Source organism: Gossypium raimondii, chromosome 2, assembly GCF_025698545.1.
Source record: "Gossypium raimondii isolate GPD5lz chromosome 2, ASM2569854v1, whole genome shotgun sequence".
NCBI lineage: Eukaryota > Viridiplantae > Streptophyta > Magnoliopsida > Malvales > Malvaceae > Gossypium > Gossypium raimondii.
The window spans coordinates 5,872,024-5,895,400 of NC_068566.1; the positions used below are offsets into that span (position 1 = coordinate 5,872,024).

Below are 23,377 nucleotides of genomic sequence, written 5' to 3' on the forward strand. Positions count from 1 at the left end.
GAATGTGATGTATGAAGAAGTGTTGAGAGGCGTTCACATCAATGCCATATATGAAGACACAATTGAAAAGGGTCCTGGTTAGATATTCGCCCTTATCAACTTGGAGATGTTCTAAATAATTGGATTACAGAGGAAATTCCTATAGTTTTAAAGCTTATTCAGAGTAATGTTCAGAACACTCTTATTGCTTTTAGCCTAGAAGTGATAAGAACACCTTTGTGAAATAGGCTCATGTATGAAAGTTATTATTTTAATGCATCATTGTGATTATTTTTTGAGCTAATATTCTTTTATTCTTTACAATTCTTTCATTCTTTTAGATTTTTCTTCTAAATCATTCATTCATTCATTCATAATCATGTTGTACAAATAATTATTCATAAATTCATACATTCTTTGTATATTCTTTGGTACCTACAATAGGTCCCTAGATATCAATGACATGAGTGACACTGCTACAAACTCTGAATCTCCTTTTAAGTGAGACATGTGTTAGAGGGATCTCGTGACTTTGAAGATGACATAGATCGTGGCCTATCTTCGGACTTGTTGAGGATGGTAGAACAGGAAGAGGAATAAATTTTACCTCTTGAAGAGACAATGGAGATTGTGACCTTAAGGGAACGTGCATAACTGGAGAAACAAAACAAGACATTTTTGAGTTACCTTCAGGGTTCAAAGATGTCTTCGCATGGTCATACCAGGACATGCTTGGGTTAAGCACTGATATTGTAATCTGACCAACGGCACGACGTCAGAAATTTGCAGTATGTTCAAGATTAACATTATGAACGATGCAGTTAAAATTCTTTGCCAAGGTAATGCCTTCTTTTTTGGCTCATCATAGTTTTTCTCGTTGAAGTCAAGTTGCCATTTCTCCGTTGTTTTTAATTTTATCCTAATTAAAGAGGAAGATCCAAAGTTTTTTCGTCATAGTTAAGTTTCGCTCCAAAAGGCTCTATGAGAGAAACCTGATACCAAAGAAGATCTTTCGCATACAAAATGAAAGTGGAAGATCTTATGGGGAAGACCTTATCTGGAATAATATTGATTCTAATTGAAAAGGATGACCAGGACTTGCCTAATCCTATGAGTGCAGATTCAATGCAAAAAAAAACACAAAAACAAAAAAAAAATGCAAAAAGAAGAACAAAAAATAAAAACAAAAAGAAACAAAAAACCTCCACCGGGGCAATGCCTTTTTCTTTAGCTTATTACGATTTTTTTCCATTGAAGTTGAAATTCTTTTTCTCCGGGTATTGGCTGAGCTGAAGTAGGATGAAGATCTAATCTCGATACGATCAGTTGAACTTAATTGAAGGAAAAAGGCTAAAAGCTATTCGTCACGGTCAGATGTACCAAAAACGGATAATGCGGGCTTACAACAAAAAGGTTCGTTCCAGAGAATTCCACGAGGGAGACCTGGTATTGAAAAAGATCATTCCTCTACAAAAGGATCTTAGAGAAAAATTAGTGCCAAATTGGGAATGTCCTTATGTTGTAAAGAAGACATTTTCCGGAAGAGCACTGATCTTAAGTGAGATGGATTGTAAAAAACTTGTCTAATCCTGTAAACTCAGATTCAATCAAGAAATGTTTCGCTTAAAGAAGAAGAGGACCAAGGTAAAAACCCGCAAAGGGTACTTTGAGTCGCAAAAAAAATAATAGAAGAAAAAGAGAGGGAAAAAGATGTGAAAAATGAAAATGAAAAATGGAAAAAGTAAAAATGGAGAGGCTAAGGTGAAAACCCGCAAAGGGCGCCTTAGACCAAAAGGGATTTGAGTTGAAAATCCAAAAAGGGCGGCTCAAATATTGATCAAAATGGGGCATAGGGTAATAAAAGTAGCTCAAATTTTGATCAGATTGGGGCATGTGGTGATCTTGCTATGCCTGAATCAGCAGGAAATGGTACGCGACATCTTGGAGCATGGACAGAGTATTGTAGATCTCCTAAGCACATGTCAAACTCAGAATAGTCTTCAGGAAGTTTGTACAGAGAAGTTCAAGCTGCGATATCTGGGGCACCTAGTTTTCATACTATTTTTATCGAATTGTTTGCTCTTGGAATACTTCATTCTTTTTCAAGATACATGTTCCCAATCCATTCTTCTTTTATTTTTACTATCCTTGTTATTCTATTCATTTCGAGCTATGCTCTTAAATCAATTCTATTTTATTTATCATTTTATTCTTTTTGCAAGTATGTTGTATTAAAATAATGATTAATGGACCAATAAAACTTTCACAAGGGAAGTTTTGCATATTACTCTAGAAGTTTCTAAATAATACGGTAACCTGAAACAGGACTATTATTTAGAAAGCATCAAGTTTAAAGGTTGAAATATCTAGGAATGAAAAGTCTAAATTGAAACTATCCCTTCAGATTTTGTTGTCAAGGCATTGATTGAACAAAATGACAAGATGTCTTGTCGATGATAAGGCTTCAATGAACAAGCGAACAATGATCACCAAACAATAGGAAGATGTTTCCTCGAAGAAGAAAGCATTCATTTGTGCATGAGCATTTGGTATGACACCTTGGAAATGGTATAAAAGACCAAAGAGCTTCACATTCTGTATTCTTGAATTGTGATAGGAGAAAATTGAGAAAATGCCAGATTTTTCTACCCTTGGGTTACAGCAGGAGAAAGATGGTACAAATTTTGCGTCCTAGTGGATTGAACTTTGAAGTTTACAGTGGGGGCAATCTAATTAAGCGTTTCTTTGGAGATGCGAGCCGAGTAAAGATGCGTTGCAGCACATCAGCGATAAAGCTTTAATAAACTTTGAGTAATGACTGCCTAAGCGAGATTATTCTCGAAAAAAAATGACATTCTGCATTCATTCAAACGCCATTCATACATGTCTTAGTTAGGAGCATTTGATTCATTCTGGTCATGATATCCTAATCACTAGGCATAATTAGGTTCATAAGTTGAATTATACAGGTCATGTTCCTCAGAGGAGAAACCGGTGAAACTTTAACCTTGTCTCCCTGGGCAGTAGTGGAGCGGGTTGAAGATAGCAGATCTTGTCTTCCTGTATTGACAGAGAAGCAGATCGAAGATACCAGCCTTTTCTCCCTGGGCAGTAGTGGAGCAGGTTGAAAATAGCAAATCTTGCCTTCCTGTACTGACAGAGAAGCAGATCGAAGATACCTGCCTTATCTCCCTGGGCAGTAGTGGAGCAAATTGAAGTCACAACGGTAGATCTGGTTTTCCCGACAGCGCAATTAAAAAGATTGAAGCCACGACGGCAGATCTTACTTCCCTGGCGGTGCAGTAGAGCAGATTGAAGCCACAACGGCAGATCTGGTTTCCCCGATAGCGCAATTAAAAATATTGAAGCCACAACGGCAGATCTTACTTCTCTGGCGGTGTAGTGGAGCAGATTGAAGTCACAACGGCAGATCTGGTTTCCCCGATAGCTCAATTAAAAAGATTGAAGCCACAACGAAAGATCTTACTTCTCTGGCAGTGCAGTGGAGCAGATTGAAGTCACAACGGCAGGTCTGGTATCCCCGACAGCGCATTTAAAAAGATTGAAGCCACAACGGCAGATCTTACTTCCCTGGCGGTGCAGTGGAGCAGATTGAAGTCACAACGGCAGATCTGGTTTCCCCGACAGCGCAATTAAAAAGATTGAAGCCACAACGACAAACATTACTTCCTTGGCGGTGCAGTGGAGCAAATTGAAGTCACAACTGCAGATCTGGTTTCCCCGACAGCGCAATTAAAAAGATTGAAGCTATAACGGCAGATCTTACTTCTCTGGCGGTGTAGTGGAGCAGATTGAAGTCACAACGGCAGGTCTGGTTTCCCCGACAGTGCAATTAAAAAGATTGAAGCCACAACGGCAAATCTTACTTCCCTAGTGGTGCAGCTGAACAGATTGAAGCTACGACAGCGAATCTTGTTCCTCGACATTGTAATTGGATAAATTGAAGAAGTAGAGCAGATCGTATCAGACTCATCTTTAAAGTTGTAGCAGAATAAGTTGAAGCTACGAGTCTTATCTCCCTGAATTTACGGTGGAGCAGACTAGAGATTGCAAGTTTTGTTCTTTTGAGAAGTTACAAGGTACAAGTCCTATCTCATTGATGTTGCAATAGAGTGGATTGAAGCACTAGTTCCTATACCTCTGAGGATGCAGTAGGATGGAATGAGCCTTTAAAGAAGAAGAATAGCACTAAGGTCCAGCATGACCGGGCAAAATTGGCCATTTTTAAAGTCTTTGCCCTGTTCTCGTTACATGACAATGAGCAAAGATGGGCAGCTGTAATACCCAATTTTAGCCCGGGCCTAAATAAACAAAGGTGCTCAGTCCATTTAAAAACTTAATTCACGTGGCCCAATTACAAATGTTACAAGCCCAAATTGTAACCCAATTACATTAGCCTAAAACCAAATTTAACCTAGCCCAATAAACCCATCAAAGAACCCTCTTCGCATCAGTGCTGCAGCAGCAAGTAGCCTCCCCAGTGCCGCACACGTTCTTCCTCCAGCGGTTATCGCCTCGCACAACCCACGTTCTCCAACGCCCACACCTGCAACAAATCATGACCACGAACAAAGATGATAGCAAAAAATACAAGGGAAAAAAGGGAAAAAAGAGAAAGTAGTTTTTGGGAGTTTTGATTCCCTTATTTCGGCTATTAAAGGCAATTGGATTTTTGGTAAATGGGGTTAGAAAATTTTTGGTACCGAAATTAAAGAGAAAATACAAAAGAGAAAAGAAATAGAAAAGAAAGTTTTTGGAAGGTGATTATTTTGTTTTTCTTTTTACTTTTACTGTTTTTTTTAGGTTCTTTTTTGTTTTTTTTTAAAAACAAATAAATGAAGAGGGAGAGAAAGGAGGCTTACCTGGTGTCGCCGGAGCGTCGTCGGAGGCCAAAGGACGGCCTAGTGGCGGTGCATATTTGACGGCAGCGACGTGGGGGGTGCTAGGGGTGAAACCCTAGCAGAGCACCCCCTCCTTTTTTTCATCTTCTCTTGTTTTAAAACAGAAAATGAAAATTTTTAAGCAAAATTTTGGTTTTAATATACAATCAAAACGGCGCCGTTTAAGCCTTTAACCCGTGTGACCCGACCCGCGCATGTAGGATCCGCACATTTCTTTCAAATGGACAATTTGCGCGATCGGTCCTCCGCTTTTATAACTTGCTTAAATTGATTCTTTCAAGTTTTCTTAAATGTGGCCGCATTTTCCATTGTTTATTTTTAATTTGGTCCAGGCTCGCTGTTGTTTTGGAAGGCTTGGAATATTTCCGAATTGGTCCTCTATGTTATGCGCATTTTACAAATTTGCTCTCTGTTTAAATTTATCTTTGTTTTTTTTCCCTTCTCCAATTTTGTTTTGATTACAATTTAAATTTTAGTATTTGTTTTGCTAATTAAGTTTAATAATAGTTTGTTTTATTATTATCATTATAATTAGTATTATCATTATTATATTTACACATGCATATGCACTTTATAATATATATGTATATATTTTAAATGTTTTTATATTCATATATATATTTTATGTATATTTTATTATATTTTATTTTCATAGCTTTTATATATATATATACATATATATATATATTAATATTTAATATTTTTCAAATTTTATAACTTATACATATATACACGCATAGTGTTAATATATATAAATATATATTTTGAACGTTTTTAAATATATATGCATATTTTATTATTATCTTATTTTCTTAGTTTATATATATATATATATATATATATATATATATATTTACATTTTATAATACATATACATACTTTTATATTTTATCTTATTTTCATAAATTTCACATACATATATATACATACATATTTTCTTAGAAATTATAATAAGTTTTTGTTTTGTTTCATATAGTTCATTCATTATTTGTTATCATTTTGTATACGTATACTTATATATACATGTTTTAATATATGCATATATATTTTAAAAATTTATTTATATATTATACTTATATATATACATATTTTGTACATACGTATACATATAATTTAAATTAAAATATTTGTTTCATATTACATCAACATTTTTAACATATCTTTTAGAAAATATATATTTTTGATTTCGTCAAAACTTTAAAATCATTTTCTTTTGATTCAGAGGCTTTTAAAATAAAAGTGATATTCAATATTCGGGATTTTTGAGGAAATCGAGCCCTAACGTATTGGGTTCCTATTTTCTTTATTAATCCTAAATAATCGAGAATTTTCTTTTTCAAAACGCATAAATAAAAATTATTTTCGGGAATTCAATATGTTATGTCCTAACGCATTGGGCATGACATATAGCTTTCTCGAAATGAAGATTTTCTTTTAGATTTTAAAACGATATTCAAAGTTCGGGAATTTTGAGAAATTGTACCCTAACGTATTGGGTTTCGATTTCTTTATCTAACTTGAACATTTGATTATCCGTTTCAGATTTCAACATTAGAGTTTAAAAAAAATCTTTTTAACCTTCGACATTAAGACATTAAACAATCAATTTGGTACCGATTTTTGGGCGTTACGAGGGTGCTAACCCTTCCTCATGCGTAACTGACTCTCGAACCCGTTTTCTCAAATTTCGTGGACCAAATTTGTTTTTAAGGTGGGCCGATTACACCTAAATCATGGATCGGTGGCGACTCCAATTTTTGTTTTTTTTTAAAAGTCGACAACTAAATTTTTGTTTTCAAAAAAATGGTTTCGACAATGTATAAATTATAATTATTAGTTATAGTTTTCAAATATAATGTGAGCCAAAGAAAAGTACTATTAATATAGTTGACTGTTATGTCGGACATAATTTGAACAAAAAATTATTTTTCAAAAATAAATAAAATTTATTTCCAATTGGAATCGGATTTTTTACAAAAATACTTTTTGGTAGAAAAAACTATTCGAACTAATTAGTAAAAGGCCACTCTATTTTTGGTGTTGGAGAGGAATAAAAGAAAATAATAAATAATGAGGGTTTATAAAGCAATTTACCTTATTTAAAGTTTTTTGCCGTCATATTGTCAGGTGGCACCGTAAAAGCTATTTTTCAACGGCCAATTTAAATGAGAAATTTACATATCAGGTCCCTAAATATTTTAGGTCATCACATTTCAATCTGGTACCGCCAATATGTTAGGGGGCACTGGCAGAACATTGTAACAAATACCATATTTTCGTAATTAATCAGTTTCTCATACTGTTTTCATAATTAATTATTATTTTTATATTATTTATGTAAAAGAGCTTCAAATTCGTATCCTGTGTTTGTCAAAACTTTACTATTGGTTCTATACTTTCATCACACTTAAAAGTTATAATTTATAATAATCTCATTTTACTAATTAGTTTACTTCTCCGTAAACCTGATCATGAGCTAGGCCACTCACCTAAGTCCAAAGGTGAGAGGGTTGAGTAAAAATATAGGCCCAAAAAATGGGTTTGGACAAAAAATAAGGTCCATTTTCTAAATTGGCCAAGCCTCTGGTAGGATTTTTTGGCTCGACCTGGTCCGAATTTGCCTAAACTTTTTTGCCGTTGTTTACTGCTGTTTTGTTGCTGTTTACTGCCATTTTGCTATTATATTCAAGGGCAAAACTAAGGGGCTGGCAGGGGCCCCGGCCCTCTCTAAAATGGAAAATTTTCCATGTAAGCCCTTTTAAAATTTTTAAAATTTTAAATTAATAAATGTAAAATTGCACTTTGGCCCCTCTAAAAATATAAAAATTTGATTTAATCCTTTAAAATTTTTTTAAAGATATAGGCTATTAAAATAGTGAAATTGCATTTTTACTATCGCAAAAGTTACAATTTAATTTCGCTCCCCTAAAAAAATTTTCTGGTTTCACCCTTGATTATAGTGCTACTATTTTGTTGTTATTGTTTGGATATTGTATAACTCTTATTTTACTAAGTTGCAACTGTCTTAGTGTTGTTTAAGCATAATTTTTTTTAAATTTATTTTCAATTTATTGGTAAACATTTATTTTAATGTGTTTAATATATAATATATTAAAATTTACTTTTTTTTTGTCATCTATCATCTTGTGTTTCTTTTACAAGTGTGAGCATTTTAGGCTTCATGGTTTTGATCAAGGCTTTCAAATTTGGACTAAGGTTCGAACCGGTCAGGCTACCAGTTCTTGATTTGACTGGTTCATTCAGTTCAATCAAATTAATTACTAAAAACAATCATAAAAAAATAAAGAAAACCGGTTCAACCCCTATCCTTAAACCAGTACTCTGGCATGTTCAATCTAGTTCTAAAAACATTGGTTTTGATCAATGAAATAACTTTTTTGATCTTTTCAAGTTGAGCAAGCATGCGGTGAAATTCGAAAACAAAATTAATCGTTAGCATCTTAACATTGAGAGGATGAATTTTGAGCTTTACTAGCATTACCGATCATTATAAAAGATGAAAAATAGAAGGAAAAAAATAAAAGGGGGGAGAGAAAAAAATGTCAAAGAAAAAGAAAATAATTAAAAATTATTTTTTAAAAGTTTAAATGACATGACAATCTAGGCTAGAACTTTTTAATGGATATAATATTTTTGGTGTAAAATGGGTAACAGAAAAATAGATTAGATACCACTTGTGATAAAAAAAACTTAATTCACGATTTAGTCATTGAAGTATACCCATTTTTCCACTTTGGTACTTGAACTTCTTTTTTGTCCCAAATTGGTACCTAAAGTATCAATTTCCTCTATTTTTGGTCCATTTTGTAACAGCCATAAAAGAAAATTGTTAGGCCACTTTGGCCAGTGAAAAATATACCACATGACAATTAGATTTATTTAAAATAAAAATATTAAATTTAAATTAAAAATAGAAAATTATAATATTAAATATTTAAATCTTAAAAAACACTATCGACTTTGATCAACCATTGATCGGTGTTTATCAGCGTTGACCAATGTTTATAAGCATTGACCAGACGTTGACCTACCACGTGGCACTATTAGAACATACCACATGTCCTTTTAAAAAAATAATATTATATATTATATTGATTAAAAATATAAAAATAACCATATATAATACATAAAAAGTTAAAAGTTTTAATGTTTAATTTTTAAATTTTTATAAAATTATAAAAATATAATCATAAATTTTAAAATTTCAAAATAATATATAAAAATATAAAATTTTTAAAAATATTTAAATTTCAAGTAATTGCAAAAAAAATCTTGAAATTTAAATACCTTTTAGAATTTTATAAAAATATTTTTACTATTTTTATATTTTTGTAATAATATTATTAATTTCAACTAATTTATTTACAATTATTGTATTTTTGTAAATTTTATTTTAATATGTTTTTTATAATTTTATTTTAATTTATTTTTGTAAAAAAATCAGTTTAATGTAGTTTATTTTTCTTAGTTTCGTCAAAGCTTTTAGGTGACATAAACTTAGTAGATAAATTAAACAACCACTTTTACATATAAAATAATAATATTATAGGGTTATTTTGTTTTTCAATTTTTTACTCCATCTTTGCGTTGGATTGTTTATTTGTTTGTCTCAAATTATAAAGAAAAATTTAAAGATTAAAATATACTTTAAATTTTTGTATATTTGAAATTTAATTCATTATTTTTATCTTTAAAATACTAAAATAAAATTTTCAAATAAAAAAGTTAAGAACATTTTAAAGAAATATAATGAGTGGCTTATATTATGATTTAGCCCTCAAACTAGACTCATTTTCTCATTTTAGTATCTAATTTTTTTTATTCTATTTTGATACCTAAATTATTTATTCGTTATACTTTTTGGTCCAAAAAGTTAACTGTTAAAAAATAGGTGGCATACTTAACTAATGAGAAACCTGCCACGCGACGTTCCTTTCCTAGGTCATTGCTGACGTGATTGTTAACTGTTGACAATGCATTTATGTGTGTTGACTATTGACGTTGATCATTGGTCGAGTTAATATATATATATATATTTAAAATAAAAAATTATATTTTTTTGAATTATTTCTAATTTATAGTAGGTTTTATAATTTTTCTATTCTATAAAATTCTCTATTATTTAAAAATTTTTAAATTTGAATTTTATTTATAATTTTTATTTTATATAGATGATATATTATTAAAAGTAGAAGATTTCAAAATTTATATATTTTTAATAAATTTATCTTTTGTCACCCAATTATGAAAAGTTACATAATTGTAACCTAACTATTCAATTTTATCTTTTCGGTCATCACTAACTAATGGTGTTAGCTTTTAAAAATGGCATAATAGTAACTTTAACCCTCAACATTTATATATTGTGTCAATTTAGTATTAATTTTAAAAATCTAACCGTTAGCATTTACACATTGTTAGGGAAGATTGAGGGAAAGGGATCACAACAAATTCATTTTTAAAATTGATAGGGATTAAATTGCTTCAATTTTTTTGAGAGGGACTAAATTTAATCAATTTTGAAACTGAGAAAAACTTAAAAGAGCCTTTTTACCAAAAGATTTTTAGTGTATTTATTTATTTGGGCTAAACTGCGAATATTGAGGGTAAGGGACCGCAACAAATTTTTCCAAAGAATTCCAACACCGAATGCCGAAAGAAAGAAATAAAAGAACAGAAAAGCTAGAATTTTAACTTGAATAATAAGATGATGATGAAATATATTAATATTTCCAAAATTTTGATAGAACAGTATGTTAAAAAATTTCAATAATTAAAAGATATTGGAGATTTTAAAGAACTTATTTTAAGGAAATTCTTAAAAGTAAAAGACTGAAAATATTCATAAAATATAATAATTAAAATTTTAAGATGCCAAAACTAAATTTAAGTAATTATAAGAAAAATTGAATAAATAATATCAATTAGATTTTTGGTCATTGCATTTTATTATACCAGTAATCATTAAAGACTGGCTTACAAATTTATATAAAATGTATTTAGGTCTTTTAATTTTATAAAAATAAATCATTTTAGGCTTTCATTGCATTATATTTTGAATCACTCTCAAAATGGATGGAAATGTGAACTTCTTTTTAACTTTCTTGACATTCACTGTATGCCATATTAGCAACTAGTTAATTTTTTAAAATTAAAAATATTTTAAATTTTTAAATAATTTATATATTTGTTTGAATTTTTAAATTTAAAAATTAATTAATTATTAGCATGGCACCCACATTACAATCTATTTGTATGTGAGGTAAGTAAAGTTAACAAAGATTAACTTTTCCATCTATTTTGGGCTAAGTTTAAGGACTAAAAATATAAAAATTAAATTTAAGGCTACAATGACTTTTTTTTTGTAAAGTTGGAAGGCTAAATAAGTCATTATACATTATATTTAAGAATGATAAATTATCGATGGGATTTTATAGAACTTTGAAATATCTAGTTTGAGCCTTATTTTTATTTTTATTTTTAAATAATGTGTAGGTTCTTTTTAGGTTTATTTATGCTATTAGTTTTCCACTCTTGAAAATTTGAAAGTTAATCATTGCACTTTTATTTATAAAATTTAGTCCTCTTACTTTTAGATTTCAAATTTTAGGTCAAATTATTACCAATATTAAAATTATTTTGTTAAATTTAGGTTCATTACGACTACATTTTTTTAGTTACATGACTACCAAGTGAATTTTTTATTTCAAAATGTCACACTAACAAATATAACAAAAAAGTGTTAACAATTGAATCCAAATTTTAAAATCTGAAAAGTAAATGAATTAAATTTCTAAAAATAAAAATATAAAAGTAAATTTTAAATTTACGAAGAATAGAGAGACTTATGACATATTTTAGCCTTATTTGGATTTCTTTTGATTATCAAATAAAAAAATGATCACATAATAGTTTATTATAATGGTAGTTAATTTGATAAGTGTTATGGTGGTTGCTCACCTCGTCCATTAATCATGTGGGTAGGATTAATCACGGTCATAAAGGTCCTAATTTCGAATAAAAATGGAAAAAAAAAAAAAGGTAAAGCATGAGAAAGGAAGAAATAAATATTAAAAAAGAATATTTTAATTTAGCATTACAAATCAATGAAATGATATAAAAATGTTTACGTACGGCTTTTAAGGCTTACGGGACAGAGGTGGGGTCATCCAGTAAAAGATAGGCTTTTCCCTACTTATTTCTACATCCATAAAATCTGAGTACTATTATTTTCTCCCCTTTCTTCTTTCCCCCACCCCCACCACCATGGCTGCTCTCACTGAATTCTTCTCCCACCTCTACACCATGACCGTCGTCTTCTTCACCCTCTTACTCCTCGAAGTTGCTATCCTCATCAGGTCCCTTACCGGTGGCCTTTCCGATTCCGAGAAACGCCTCATCACAACTACCCAGTACCTGAAATTCATTGAAGAAAAGAACCCAACAATCATATACTCCACAAGATCATCATCCAGGGTGGATCTGTCATCGAACGAGTGCACCGTGTGTTTATCTGAGCTAGAAGAAGGTGAGAAGGTGAGGAAACTGAAATGTAAACACACTTTCCACAAGGATTGCCTTGATAGATGGCTCCAACAGTATTGGGCAACTTGCCCACTTTGTAGGACCAAAGTGTTGCCAGATGAGGTTGTGGCTAATTATCACAGGCTCCAAAATCAGGTAGAGTATGATGGAAGTGATGAAGAGATGATTTTCTTATTATCTGCACTACATGATAATAGCTTACACAGATTGTTCTGAAGTACTATACTTTTATATTTTTTTTCCTTCTCTGGGTAAATTTTGATGTAGATTTTTAGTTGATCTATGTATATATATATGATTCCTGTATTAGCTATGGGGTTTCAAATACTTCTCTGTATTGTGTTTTCTGGGCTAATTAATAATAAGTTTCTGGCCCCCAACTACAACAAATTCCTTGAATACCTTGTTTTGGGTATAAAATAAAAAAGTTTCTCAAATATAGCATTTGATGTGTTGTTTAAATCCAGGCAAAGTTCATCTTTTTTTTTCTTGAAAATTTAGATACAGGCTTGGTGATCTAATTTAATGAAACAGCTTCATGGTAGCTAGCAATGCTTAATTGCTGCTAAAAAGCACCATAGATGTTCCTCTTCATTATCAATATTAAAAAAGAAGATTGGTAGGTAAACAGGTGAAAGCATTGGATAGGTTTCTTCTCTGTTACTCCGACTCTTCTAAGGATACCCATATCTAGATATCAGTAACAAGATTTCTTTTCTTAGGGTTACTGACATTGATACATAAAAATGTACTGAGGATTTTGACAAATACAGAATCATATCTTGCCACCAATTCTAACACCATTTGCTTCAAATCAACTTGGGACAATAAACTAGCTGTGGGATTTTTCATTTTTACCAACTTTCTTTTAAAAATTGTTGAAAAGCGGAGGAAGCCAATGGTTTCTACCTAATTAAATGCCAGGTTCATGTTTGTGTGCCTTTGCAGCTTTGGGTATTCTTCCTTAAAGATTGCTTCGATGTGAAAACTTGTCTTTTATTTACCCCCCAAAAAAATCAATGATGACATACCTCATTGTTTTACGAGAATGAGATCATCAGTAGCCCTTGAATTAAGCAAAATTTAAAATTTTTAAAACCTAGTAAAATAGTAAAATATTAACCTTGAATTTGGAAATTCTAAATTAATGAACAACATTAAAGTGGCTGACCTCTTGTTTTTATTATTAATAAATTTAAGCTGTAAAAGGTCATTTGCAGAGGATATTACTATATTCACTGCTGCATCTTTGTTTAATCTAGGATTTGCTTGTAAGGAATTATTTTTCATTAGTGCATATATTTTTTTAACCAATAATTAACTACGACTTAAGTTTAAAAGGTGTATGTTCCCATAAAAATGAAAATACGATCCCGTCAATGGTGGCAGGTCAAGTGGAGAGGGTAACCTTATTTAATGCTCTAAGAGGTAGTGGATGAACAATTTAATATTTTTTCCTACGAATTCAAGCCACATTCATTATTAATAAATAATGGATGTCACATTCGCCCGCATCTCTTCACCTCACATTTTATGAGCCTTTTTCTTGGACAACAGTAATTCCATTTTTAAACCTTTTTTTTTGCTTTTTTTATTTATATAAAATTAAGTAATGTTTTTCCTTTTTCACGTTTTTTTTGGGCTTTTTCGAGAAATTTACGTTACTTCTTTCTCATTCTTATCAATTTTATGATTGATTTTTTTTTTGTGATAAAAAAAATAATACTTAGTTATATAGGATTATTTTGAGCAAAAACTCAGAACAAATCATCATTAGAATTTCTCTTGATGGATCAACAAAAACCTATAGCCCTTCCTTCCAATCAAAAATCATTCTAGCTAGGTAATTGAAAATGTGATTCCCCTCCTTAGGACCATGCCTTATAAACCACTGACTTTCATGTTTCAAGAACTGTTTAGTTCGCTTGAGCAAAGCAAAACTTGAAGCCTCCAATGATCTGTCTTGGATAACCTTAACTATTTCCAAGCTGTCAGATTGAATCATCGCTGTTCTATATCCTCGTTCATGAAAAAGAGAAAGGCCATCTAAAATGCCCTATACTTCTACATAAAAACAGAACAATTGCCCAAGAACCGATTATAGCCTAGTATTTAGTCTCCATTGCTATCGCGCACTACTCCTCTAGCTATTGCTAGTCCTGTATCCATCTTAACTAAACCATCATTATGTAAATAGATCCAATTACCTGACAGTGAGTGACTAATGCCATTTTCTTGTCAACAATTTTGAACATCATTATGGACAGTTAAAAACTGCTTTACCCGACAATAGGAGACTTTGACAACATCATACAAACTCCGTGTGACACCTTGGAAGATAAATATATTTCTATTCTTCCAAGTGCCCCAGGCTATAAGTCCAAAGATGCAAATCCAACTCATCCCTCCTATAATGAAATTTGAATGGCTTTGAATGTTGAAAATTAGCCAATCATGTAAGTTTTCTGAGAAAAACCTCCTACGCTGATTAATTGGAAGAACTTGCAACCGCATTTCCTTCACTGTCAGGCAGTCTCTAAGAATGTGTAAGACATCTTCAACATCATACCTTCAAAGTAGGCAAGATGTGTCATGGCCAATTCTCCTCCTGACCCGTTCGACGTTGTGAGTAATCTTTGTTTATAGACCAACCAAAGAAAATAATGAATTCTTTGGGTACCTAGGAATTTCCATAGTATCTTCCAAATCGGATCTCTAGGACTCCAAGAACTCTTCCTTATTAACTTATATGCACTTTTAACCGAGAAGACCCCGTCAAAGTACAAGCCCAATTAATTATATCTGTACCCGCATCTGGATGGGGAAGACCAAAAAGAATTTCCTTCATACAAAAAGTTATCGTCCAATTATTAATGATACAAGTTATTTTCTCTTTTAACATTAATCATTGGCTTAATATATGTTTAAGTCTAGTACCTTTTTTTAGGTCTAATGTAATATTTATGTTTGACAAAAGTATATAATATTAATGTTAGGCTCGAGTTTTAGAGTTAAATTGATAAAAATTAATTGTTAATATTATTATGTTTTAATTTTAATGATTTTCATAATAGAATAAAATCAATACTAATTGTGAGTTTGTTTAATCTTGTATTTAATTTTTCAAATTCATTCTTATGGTTGTGATATTTTTGGGGTTTAAGATCAATTGGATAAAAATTAATTGATAATAGTATTAACTGATAAATTTTTTTATCATATCAACCCTAAACCTTAAATTAAACATTAAAAAATTAACATACTTATCTTTGAATATTAAAATATATAAATTTTACTAAATATAACTATTATATTAAATAGAACACATAAATATCACATTTGCCTACCATATAATACATTAATCCTTCATATATATTTTCGAAGTTGTGCGGTAAAAAGTTGAAAGTAACTATTAAGTCCTTTTATTATGAAAATTGATTTTAAATTAATTTTTATTATTAATATAATTTCTATATTAATAGAAAGAATTAAATAAGATCAATATAATTAATATTTATTATTAAAGAATTATATTTAAATTAATTTTTCATAAAAATACTTAAATATACTTTTTAAACTGTAAATATGATATTATTTTATATATAAAATTAAATTAAACTATTTAATAGTAAAATGATTAATTTATATTGTTCCAGACTTGTCTGACAACTTAACAAGAAAATTATGGATAAGACGAGGAAGAAGAAAAAGGAAAGAAATTTCTTTTATTAGTCAGAATAGCAAGTGGAAAATAAATGCAAAATGACTTTTTTATTTCTCTATTCATAAAATCAAAGTTGTTGCAAATTTAAAAGATTAGTACAAAGATAATGAAAGAGACTCTGGGCAGTGTGTTTACTTGCTATTAGTGTAAAAATAGCAGTAGCGGTGAGATTAGATACTATAATGATATTATACAAAAAATAAGCTAAACGCACCATGCCGTACCTTAATTACCATCCATCGAAATTCATCCTATCTATTTACATCATTGTCCAACATTTTTAAATATAAAAATAGAAACTATTTTTTTTTTCATTTTTAACTCTCTCCCTCAATAAAAGAAAATTAATATTTTCTTTCAATTTATTTCCACAATAGCATATATAAATAAAATCTATATCAATCATGATACTCGGTTATGTACTGGTTTGGGTTATATTAGTCGGTGTGTACGTTCCAGGAACAAGTAATATCTCTTACTACATCAAAAAAAATTTTGTCCATATTGATTGCACTGGCTCGTTTTGGCCAATTTCGATCACATCGGCTAGAACATGATGCACCAACCAATGTATAAATAATATTAAAAAATATAAATATTTTAATTATTTAATATTATACTAAAGACTTATTAAAATGTACAGACTAATTAAATAAAACTACACTGAAAAGTTAAGATTTAATATTTTAAACTTTAAAGTAATTTTTTAGGAAATGCTTTTACATTTAAATTATAAAAGAAAAACCCTCAAAGAAAAATCTCTAGTCACCCTTCAACTTATTTTTTACTGAATTTTTAGATTCTAACAAAAATAAATTTCTTAACTAATAACATCTATATTTAGTCAAACTAAAAATAACTACTAGTTTTAGTCAGGTCTAGATTCTTTAAATCATATTCAAACTATTTTTAGCCAGTAAAACTCCTATATATATTATGGTTCATTTTCACTTTCAACACATTTAAAAAAATCTATCATTCTTCTCCTTCTTTTGAGTTTGCTAAGTATTTTCTATTACATGCTATTTGTTAGATTCTTATTCTCATTTTATAACGGAAGAGCTTGTTGAATTCTAAGGGATACGCTATATGGTGAAATATCCTTGACACTTTCCAAAACACCTCAAGCTATTCAACTCGCATTCTTGGTTCCTTAAATTGATTAATATTTTCCAACACTTTTATAAAAAAAAAATCCCCACTCTCCGTTCAACTTTTTTTTTCTTGTTAATTTTGGATTTATTAAATGGTGTACTTTTATTTGTGGACTTTATTAATGAGTATTTTATATAATTATGAATATTTTATATTTGAAATTATTTAACATTATTTATTTGATATTTATAATTTTTTATATACATACATTAGATATTAATAAATTGAGATAATACATCGAATAGAACGATATCAATACATGTCAATTTCGGTAGAAAAACAATGTACCCATCAATACAGATCTTGGCTACCTTGATATCATCAATTTAAATAGATTAGTCTAGACTTTTATTACATCCAAATAAATAAACCTTTAATTTTTAATTTATACCCAAAATAACCTCTATCATTTTATTTACACTTAAATAAACTATTAGCATAAATCAATTTTATATAACTAATAGATTTTATCAAACTCACAAGGTAGGTGGATGAAAATATTTTAACAAATTATTATTGATGGAGTGGGAAGAAATTCCTATTTGAATTTATTTCTCTTGTATTCGTTTCAGTTGTTTTATTGAAATATTATATAGAAATATTTAAAGATGAGAAATACTTTTATACCTATTAATTATCCTCTAAAGTAAATGTATTTTAGTAATTTTATAATTAAGTTGGTGTTAAATTAGATCGTGGCACCAACTCACCCACCATTTTATATACAATATAGATATTGTATAAAAGTATTTAAAGATGAAAATACCCTTATAATAATTATCTTTTAAAATAAGAATATTTTAATAATTTCATAACTAAGTTGATGTCAAATTAATCTGTGGCACTATCTCAACTGTTGACACCATTTTTTGGAGAAAACGGGGTCGACTTGGATTTTGAAAACGAAAATTAAAATGGGAGTCGCCACCGATTCTTTTTTTGATGAGGTGTGATCGGGTCACCTTGAAAAGTGGTTGTTTTTAATAAGCGATTTGATTTTATCAAAACAACGGTTTTGGTCCACGAAATTTAGAAAATGGGTTCGGGAGTCAGTTACGCACGAGGAAGGATTAGCACCCTCGATACGCCCAAAATTGGTACCTAGTTGATTACTTAATGTCTTGGTGTCCAAAATTAAAAACTCGAAAAGAATTTAAAAATACGATCCCTCTTTATATTGTGTTATTTTAAAATTACTTGAATAAATCAAAATGGAAAATGCCTCCTTATCTCGAAGTAACGAGATGTCACACCCAGTAAGTTAGGACCCGACATCTCATATTTTGAGAGTAAGTTTGCATTTCACTTTTTATTTAAACCTCATTTATTTTAATTTTAAAAGGATATTCGGTTACTTAGAATCAACGAGAAAAAATCAAAGCCTAGTAAGTTAGGGCACGATTTCTCGAATTTTTTAAATATAGAATATTACCTTTATTTTTTGAAATTTTATGTGTTTGGAAATTTAAACGGATATTTTTCTATTTAGGTTAAACGAGAAATCGATACCCTGTAAGTTAGGGTACGGTTTTCTCGAATTGCCAGAACGCAAAATATGGCCTTGTTTTCGAAATTTTATTCTTGAATAGTTGTGAGTACAACACTTAAAGGCATACATTTATTTTGTTTGGGAATAAAATAACGTGGATTATATCAAACAAAAATCGTTGGAACATCCACGATGCAATGACATGAAATAAAATATAGTAGCATGCACGGAACAACAATATACGAATACAATATTTATGCAAGTGAATGCCAATGATATGTAAGCGAATAAGCGGACTAAAGTACACACAATAGCAATAGTCTCACAATATTCATCATCCAAATATAATCATTGATAAATAAAGACCCATTAATTAGACAACAATTTAAAAATGTAAAGCAAAATAAAATCAAATGAAAAGTAAAACGATGTTAAAATGATAGTGATGAGTTTAAAATAGATATTGCCAAACAAGAAATTTAAGGTTAATAATATATAAAACAATTTTAAAATATATATAAGTATAAGACAAGTGACATAAGAAAAGAAAAAACAAATGAAGCATTTTAAAAAAAAGTTGTGTTTAAAAGGTATATAAAACAATTTTAAAATAATAAAACAAATTTAACTAAATAATGCATAAAATGATTTCAAAATAAAAAGCAATCCAAAGAAAATAGTATAAAACAGTATATAATAGTTGATATATATATATATATATATATAAAATGCATCTTAAAATAAAATGAAATAAACAATAATAAAAGCAAATCAATATATCATATAAAAATTTGGAATGTCATATAGAAAAGGAAGTTTAAAACATTATATATAGACAAAAATGTTTAATATAAATAAAACGTAAAGAAAAAATAAAAAATAATAAAATAATAAAACTGTTAAATGGAATAATATATAGATGAAATCAAAAAAATAAGAAAACTAATAATAATAGACAAACAATTTAAAAGGAAAAAAAAATCAAAAATAAAAATTTACAGAACCAAGGATGAAAATAGAATCGGGCCAGAATCAGTGGGTTGAAATCGTAAATAAATAAGAGGTATTAAGGGCCAAGGTGGGACAAGCTTTAAATAGGAGGGACTGATTGGGAAAATATCCCCAGCCCTCATGCGTTGAATCTCAGCCTGGACCCAACTGAAACGGGTTTAAAATGCCTGGGACAAAAATGGAAAAAGGGAAAGACCCGATTGCACACGTCACAAAGGGGAAGGGACCTATTGCGTAAATTACCCCTTTAGGGCATGTATGTGCAGATTTCCCCCTCAAACGGCGCCGTTTTGCAATCACTATACAGTTAACAGTTTTCTTTATTTTTCTGCCGTTTCATTTTTTTTCAAAGCAACAGAAAAATAAAAGGGGGCTTCCCTTTTTTCTGCTACGGCTCCAAGCCTAGCTTTGGAACCCCGCCGTCGTCCGCCGTATCTTCATTGCAGCGCCACTAAGGGCGGTGGCCAGAGTCACACGGAAAAAGAAAAAAAGGTTTTTTAGCCCGTGCCGACAAAAATAGGAAAGAAAAAGAAAGCTTTCCTCATCCCTTCCCTGAAACTCAGCTCCAGCGACGGGGGAAAGGGACTTCGGCGATGGGACCGTGTCGCTCAGGTAAGCTTTTTTATTCTAGTTTTTTTGTTCAAATGGATTTGTAAATAAATAAATAAAAGAAAAACAAATAGGAAACAATAAAATATTTTAATCATTTCCAAATTTCTGATCTGCTTTTTGATTGCTTAGTGTGCGTTAAAAAGTACAATCAAATCGTTTTGGCTTTTATAGCCAATATTAAGACTGTTTGCTTCTATTTTTGTCCTTTTCTGCTTGGTGTTTTTGCTGTTGTGTGTTTATTGCTCTCTGCAGGTGTCAGAGGCATGGCAGAGGCTGTGATAGGCCAACGGCAGTGGTGGCTGGTAGCAGGAGGAGCGGCAGAGGCGCGGGAGGCATGCGGCTAGGGTTTTTTCTTTCTTTTGGCTGAAAAAAATTTAAGTTTATGGGTTAGGGTTATGTTTAGTTTGGGCTTGTAAAAATTTTGGGCTTCGTTGGGTTTTTATTCATTATTGGGCCAGGCAAAATGGCCTATAACATCAATTAATCAATTTTTTTTATATAATATAGATAAATCAAGGGCAATTTACCAATAAAAGACCTTTTTTTTCAAAAATTACTGAAATGGACCCATTATTTAATTATTTACTGGAATGGTCCTTTTTCCACGAAATCGTGTCCACGTCAGCGTGATGTCAGGGTACGCGCCAAGAAACCGCGAGTTGTTGACGTGGCAGCAAATCGTGTCCTTGAACTCGCGCTGACGTGGACGCGATTTCCTGGCGCGTACCCTGATATCGCGCTGACGTAGACGCAATTTCGCGGTTTTTCCCACGTTAGGTTTTTTTGGCTTTTAGGGTTTAGGGTTGAGGCTTTTAAGGGTTTTTAGGTCCTGGAAGAAATAATTTTGAGTTGACGATTCTGATAAAATAGTATAAAATCGCTTCTAGCAGGATGCTATTTGAGAAGAATTTGTGAAATCGCTACCGTGGACGCGCTTTTTCTCTGATGAGTCACGGAAGAAATAATTATTTTTTGACGTTTACGAGCAAATAGTATAAAATCGCTTCTAGCGGGATGCTATTTGAGAAGAATTTATGAAATCATGACCTCGTTAAGCGCTTTTACTCTGATGGGTCATGTAAGAAATAAATTTTTTGGCGTTTCTAAGCAAATAATATAAAATCGCTTCTAGCAAGATGCTATTTCGAAGAATTTGTGAAATCGCCCTCGTGGACGCCGCTTTTGCTCTGATAGCATGTTTGAAATGAGGCTATAAATTAGGCGAAAATGTTCTCGAATGCATAAGTCACAGCAGAAACAATTTAGAGAGGCTAAGAAGGTTAGAGTTTCATATATGAGTGAACGTATTAGTGCTGTTATTTATTACGATGGTGAGGTTTGCCACACCGAGAATGGTGTTGTTTTTTTGTCGGAGAATACGGTGCGACTGGTTTTTAATCAGAACATAGATTTGACAGAACTTCGTAAAAAGATTAGGCGTAAAATTTTTGGAACGACACCAATGAAAGTTCTGTCTATCACGTATCAATTTTGTTCTTCTGTTGATCCAGTGACATATGACTCGTTCGACATAAAAGGTGCTCGTAGCTTAGAGGTAATGGTGCATACTCATCTTGCTAGTGGAGTACATTATATTGAGTTATATGTACAATTTACATCGCCAACTGATGTACCAGCGACCAGTGTTCGAGATGTATACACCACCCCTGGCCGACACTCGGTCAGCGGGTTACAAAATATGGAACAGTCAATGTTCGGTAGCGGTGTCGAATGCACATCCCCTGCAAGACACTCTATTGGTGGATGGGACATGTACGTCGGTGGCTCGATGTTTGATACTAGAAATACGTACTGGGGAGCGGCATCAAGTTCTAACGGGTGGCAATCTATATCCAATTGGGGACCTTATTAAATTCCCAGAAGAAGGACCTCGTACGCTGCAGATGATTGTGGGTTAGAAGATGACTCTGATGTGGATCCACCTCGAGAGCCCGGGCCGGATGGTACAGAAGTTGGCCTATTTTCTGAACCGGAGCCTATTCCAACAGAAGCTGAAGATGCTGACAGGAGTTCAGATGAGGAAGAAAATTCACGATTCAGAGCATACTCACCTCCAGCCATAATGCATAATGTCGATATGTCTACAGATGATGCGTTAGAGTTTCCAGATCTACCACACCGATTGTGTGATCGTATAAGTTCGGGGGTAGATTTCGGTGAACTTGAAGTTGGTAATCAGTTTACCAACAAGGATAGTTTTATTGGTGCTTTGAAACAACATAGCATCAAAAACGGCGTTAACTACCACGTCGTTAAATCAAAATCTGATAAGTTTGAGGCGAAGTGTGCGGTGCAAGACGGCACATGTTCATGAAAAATCTACGCCTCGTTAAGGAAAAAAGAATAGGGTTGTGGGAGATAAAAAAAATACAAAGGTCCACATACATGTGCTGCAGGTACAGTATTGACTGTATCTGAATAATACTTTTATTATGCAATGCTGCATTATTTAATATACTCCCTTTGTAGGTGTTTCACAAGATCATCCCAAAATGGATTCAGCTATTTTAGCTAGCTTGATACTGCCCACGATAAAAGTAGATCCTAGGACTTTAGTGCCGGTGTTAATTGCCAATATCCGTAGCCAAATGGGGTACACGCCCTCTTACCGCAAGGCTTGGATAGATAAGCAAAAGGCGTTGGAGAAGATGCATAGTGGGTGGGACGCCTCATATAATAAAATATGACAGTGGTGTTAGGTGCTAGAGAGATACGTCCTCGGTGCCATCACAGACCTTAAAACGGAACATGCGTACTACAACGGCCGATTGCTACGTGGATGCCAAGTGTTCAAACGCTTGTTTTGGACCTTTAAGTAATGCCGAGACGCATTTCCATACTGCAAGCCGTTGGTACAAATTGACGGTACCTTCATGTTCGGTAGGTATACTCATCGGC

The 23,377-nt window shown here is 31.5% G+C and overlaps 1 protein-coding gene and 1 long non-coding RNA gene across 2 annotated transcripts; one reads left to right on the plus strand and one right to left on the minus strand.

Moving 5' to 3' along the window:
* Positions 1-4,302: 4,302 nt before the first annotated feature.
* Positions 4,303-4,926, minus strand: LOC105787855 (uncharacterized). The gene is made up of 2 exons (XR_001131697.2): positions 4,863-4,926; positions 4,303-4,546 (listed from the first exon to the last, which is right to left on the minus strand). It is a non-coding gene; the product is annotated as an uncharacterized LOC105787855 (long non-coding RNA).
* A 7,214-nt stretch (positions 4,927-12,140) lies between these two features.
* On the plus strand, positions 12,141-12,904 carry LOC105787857 (probable E3 ubiquitin-protein ligase XERICO). Its single transcript, XM_012614425.2, has one exon. The coding sequence runs from the start codon at positions 12,189-12,191 to the stop codon at positions 12,681-12,683; it is 495 nt and encodes a 164-aa protein (XP_012469879.1). The 5' UTR covers positions 12,141-12,188; the 3' UTR covers positions 12,684-12,904.
* The last annotated feature ends 10,473 nt before the right edge of the window (positions 12,905-23,377 follow it).

Coding starts and splice junctions, on each gene's coding strand:
- LOC105787857 (XM_012614425.2), top strand. CDS start 12,189: ATGGCTGCTCTCACTGAATTCTTCTCCCACCTCTACACCATGACCGTC.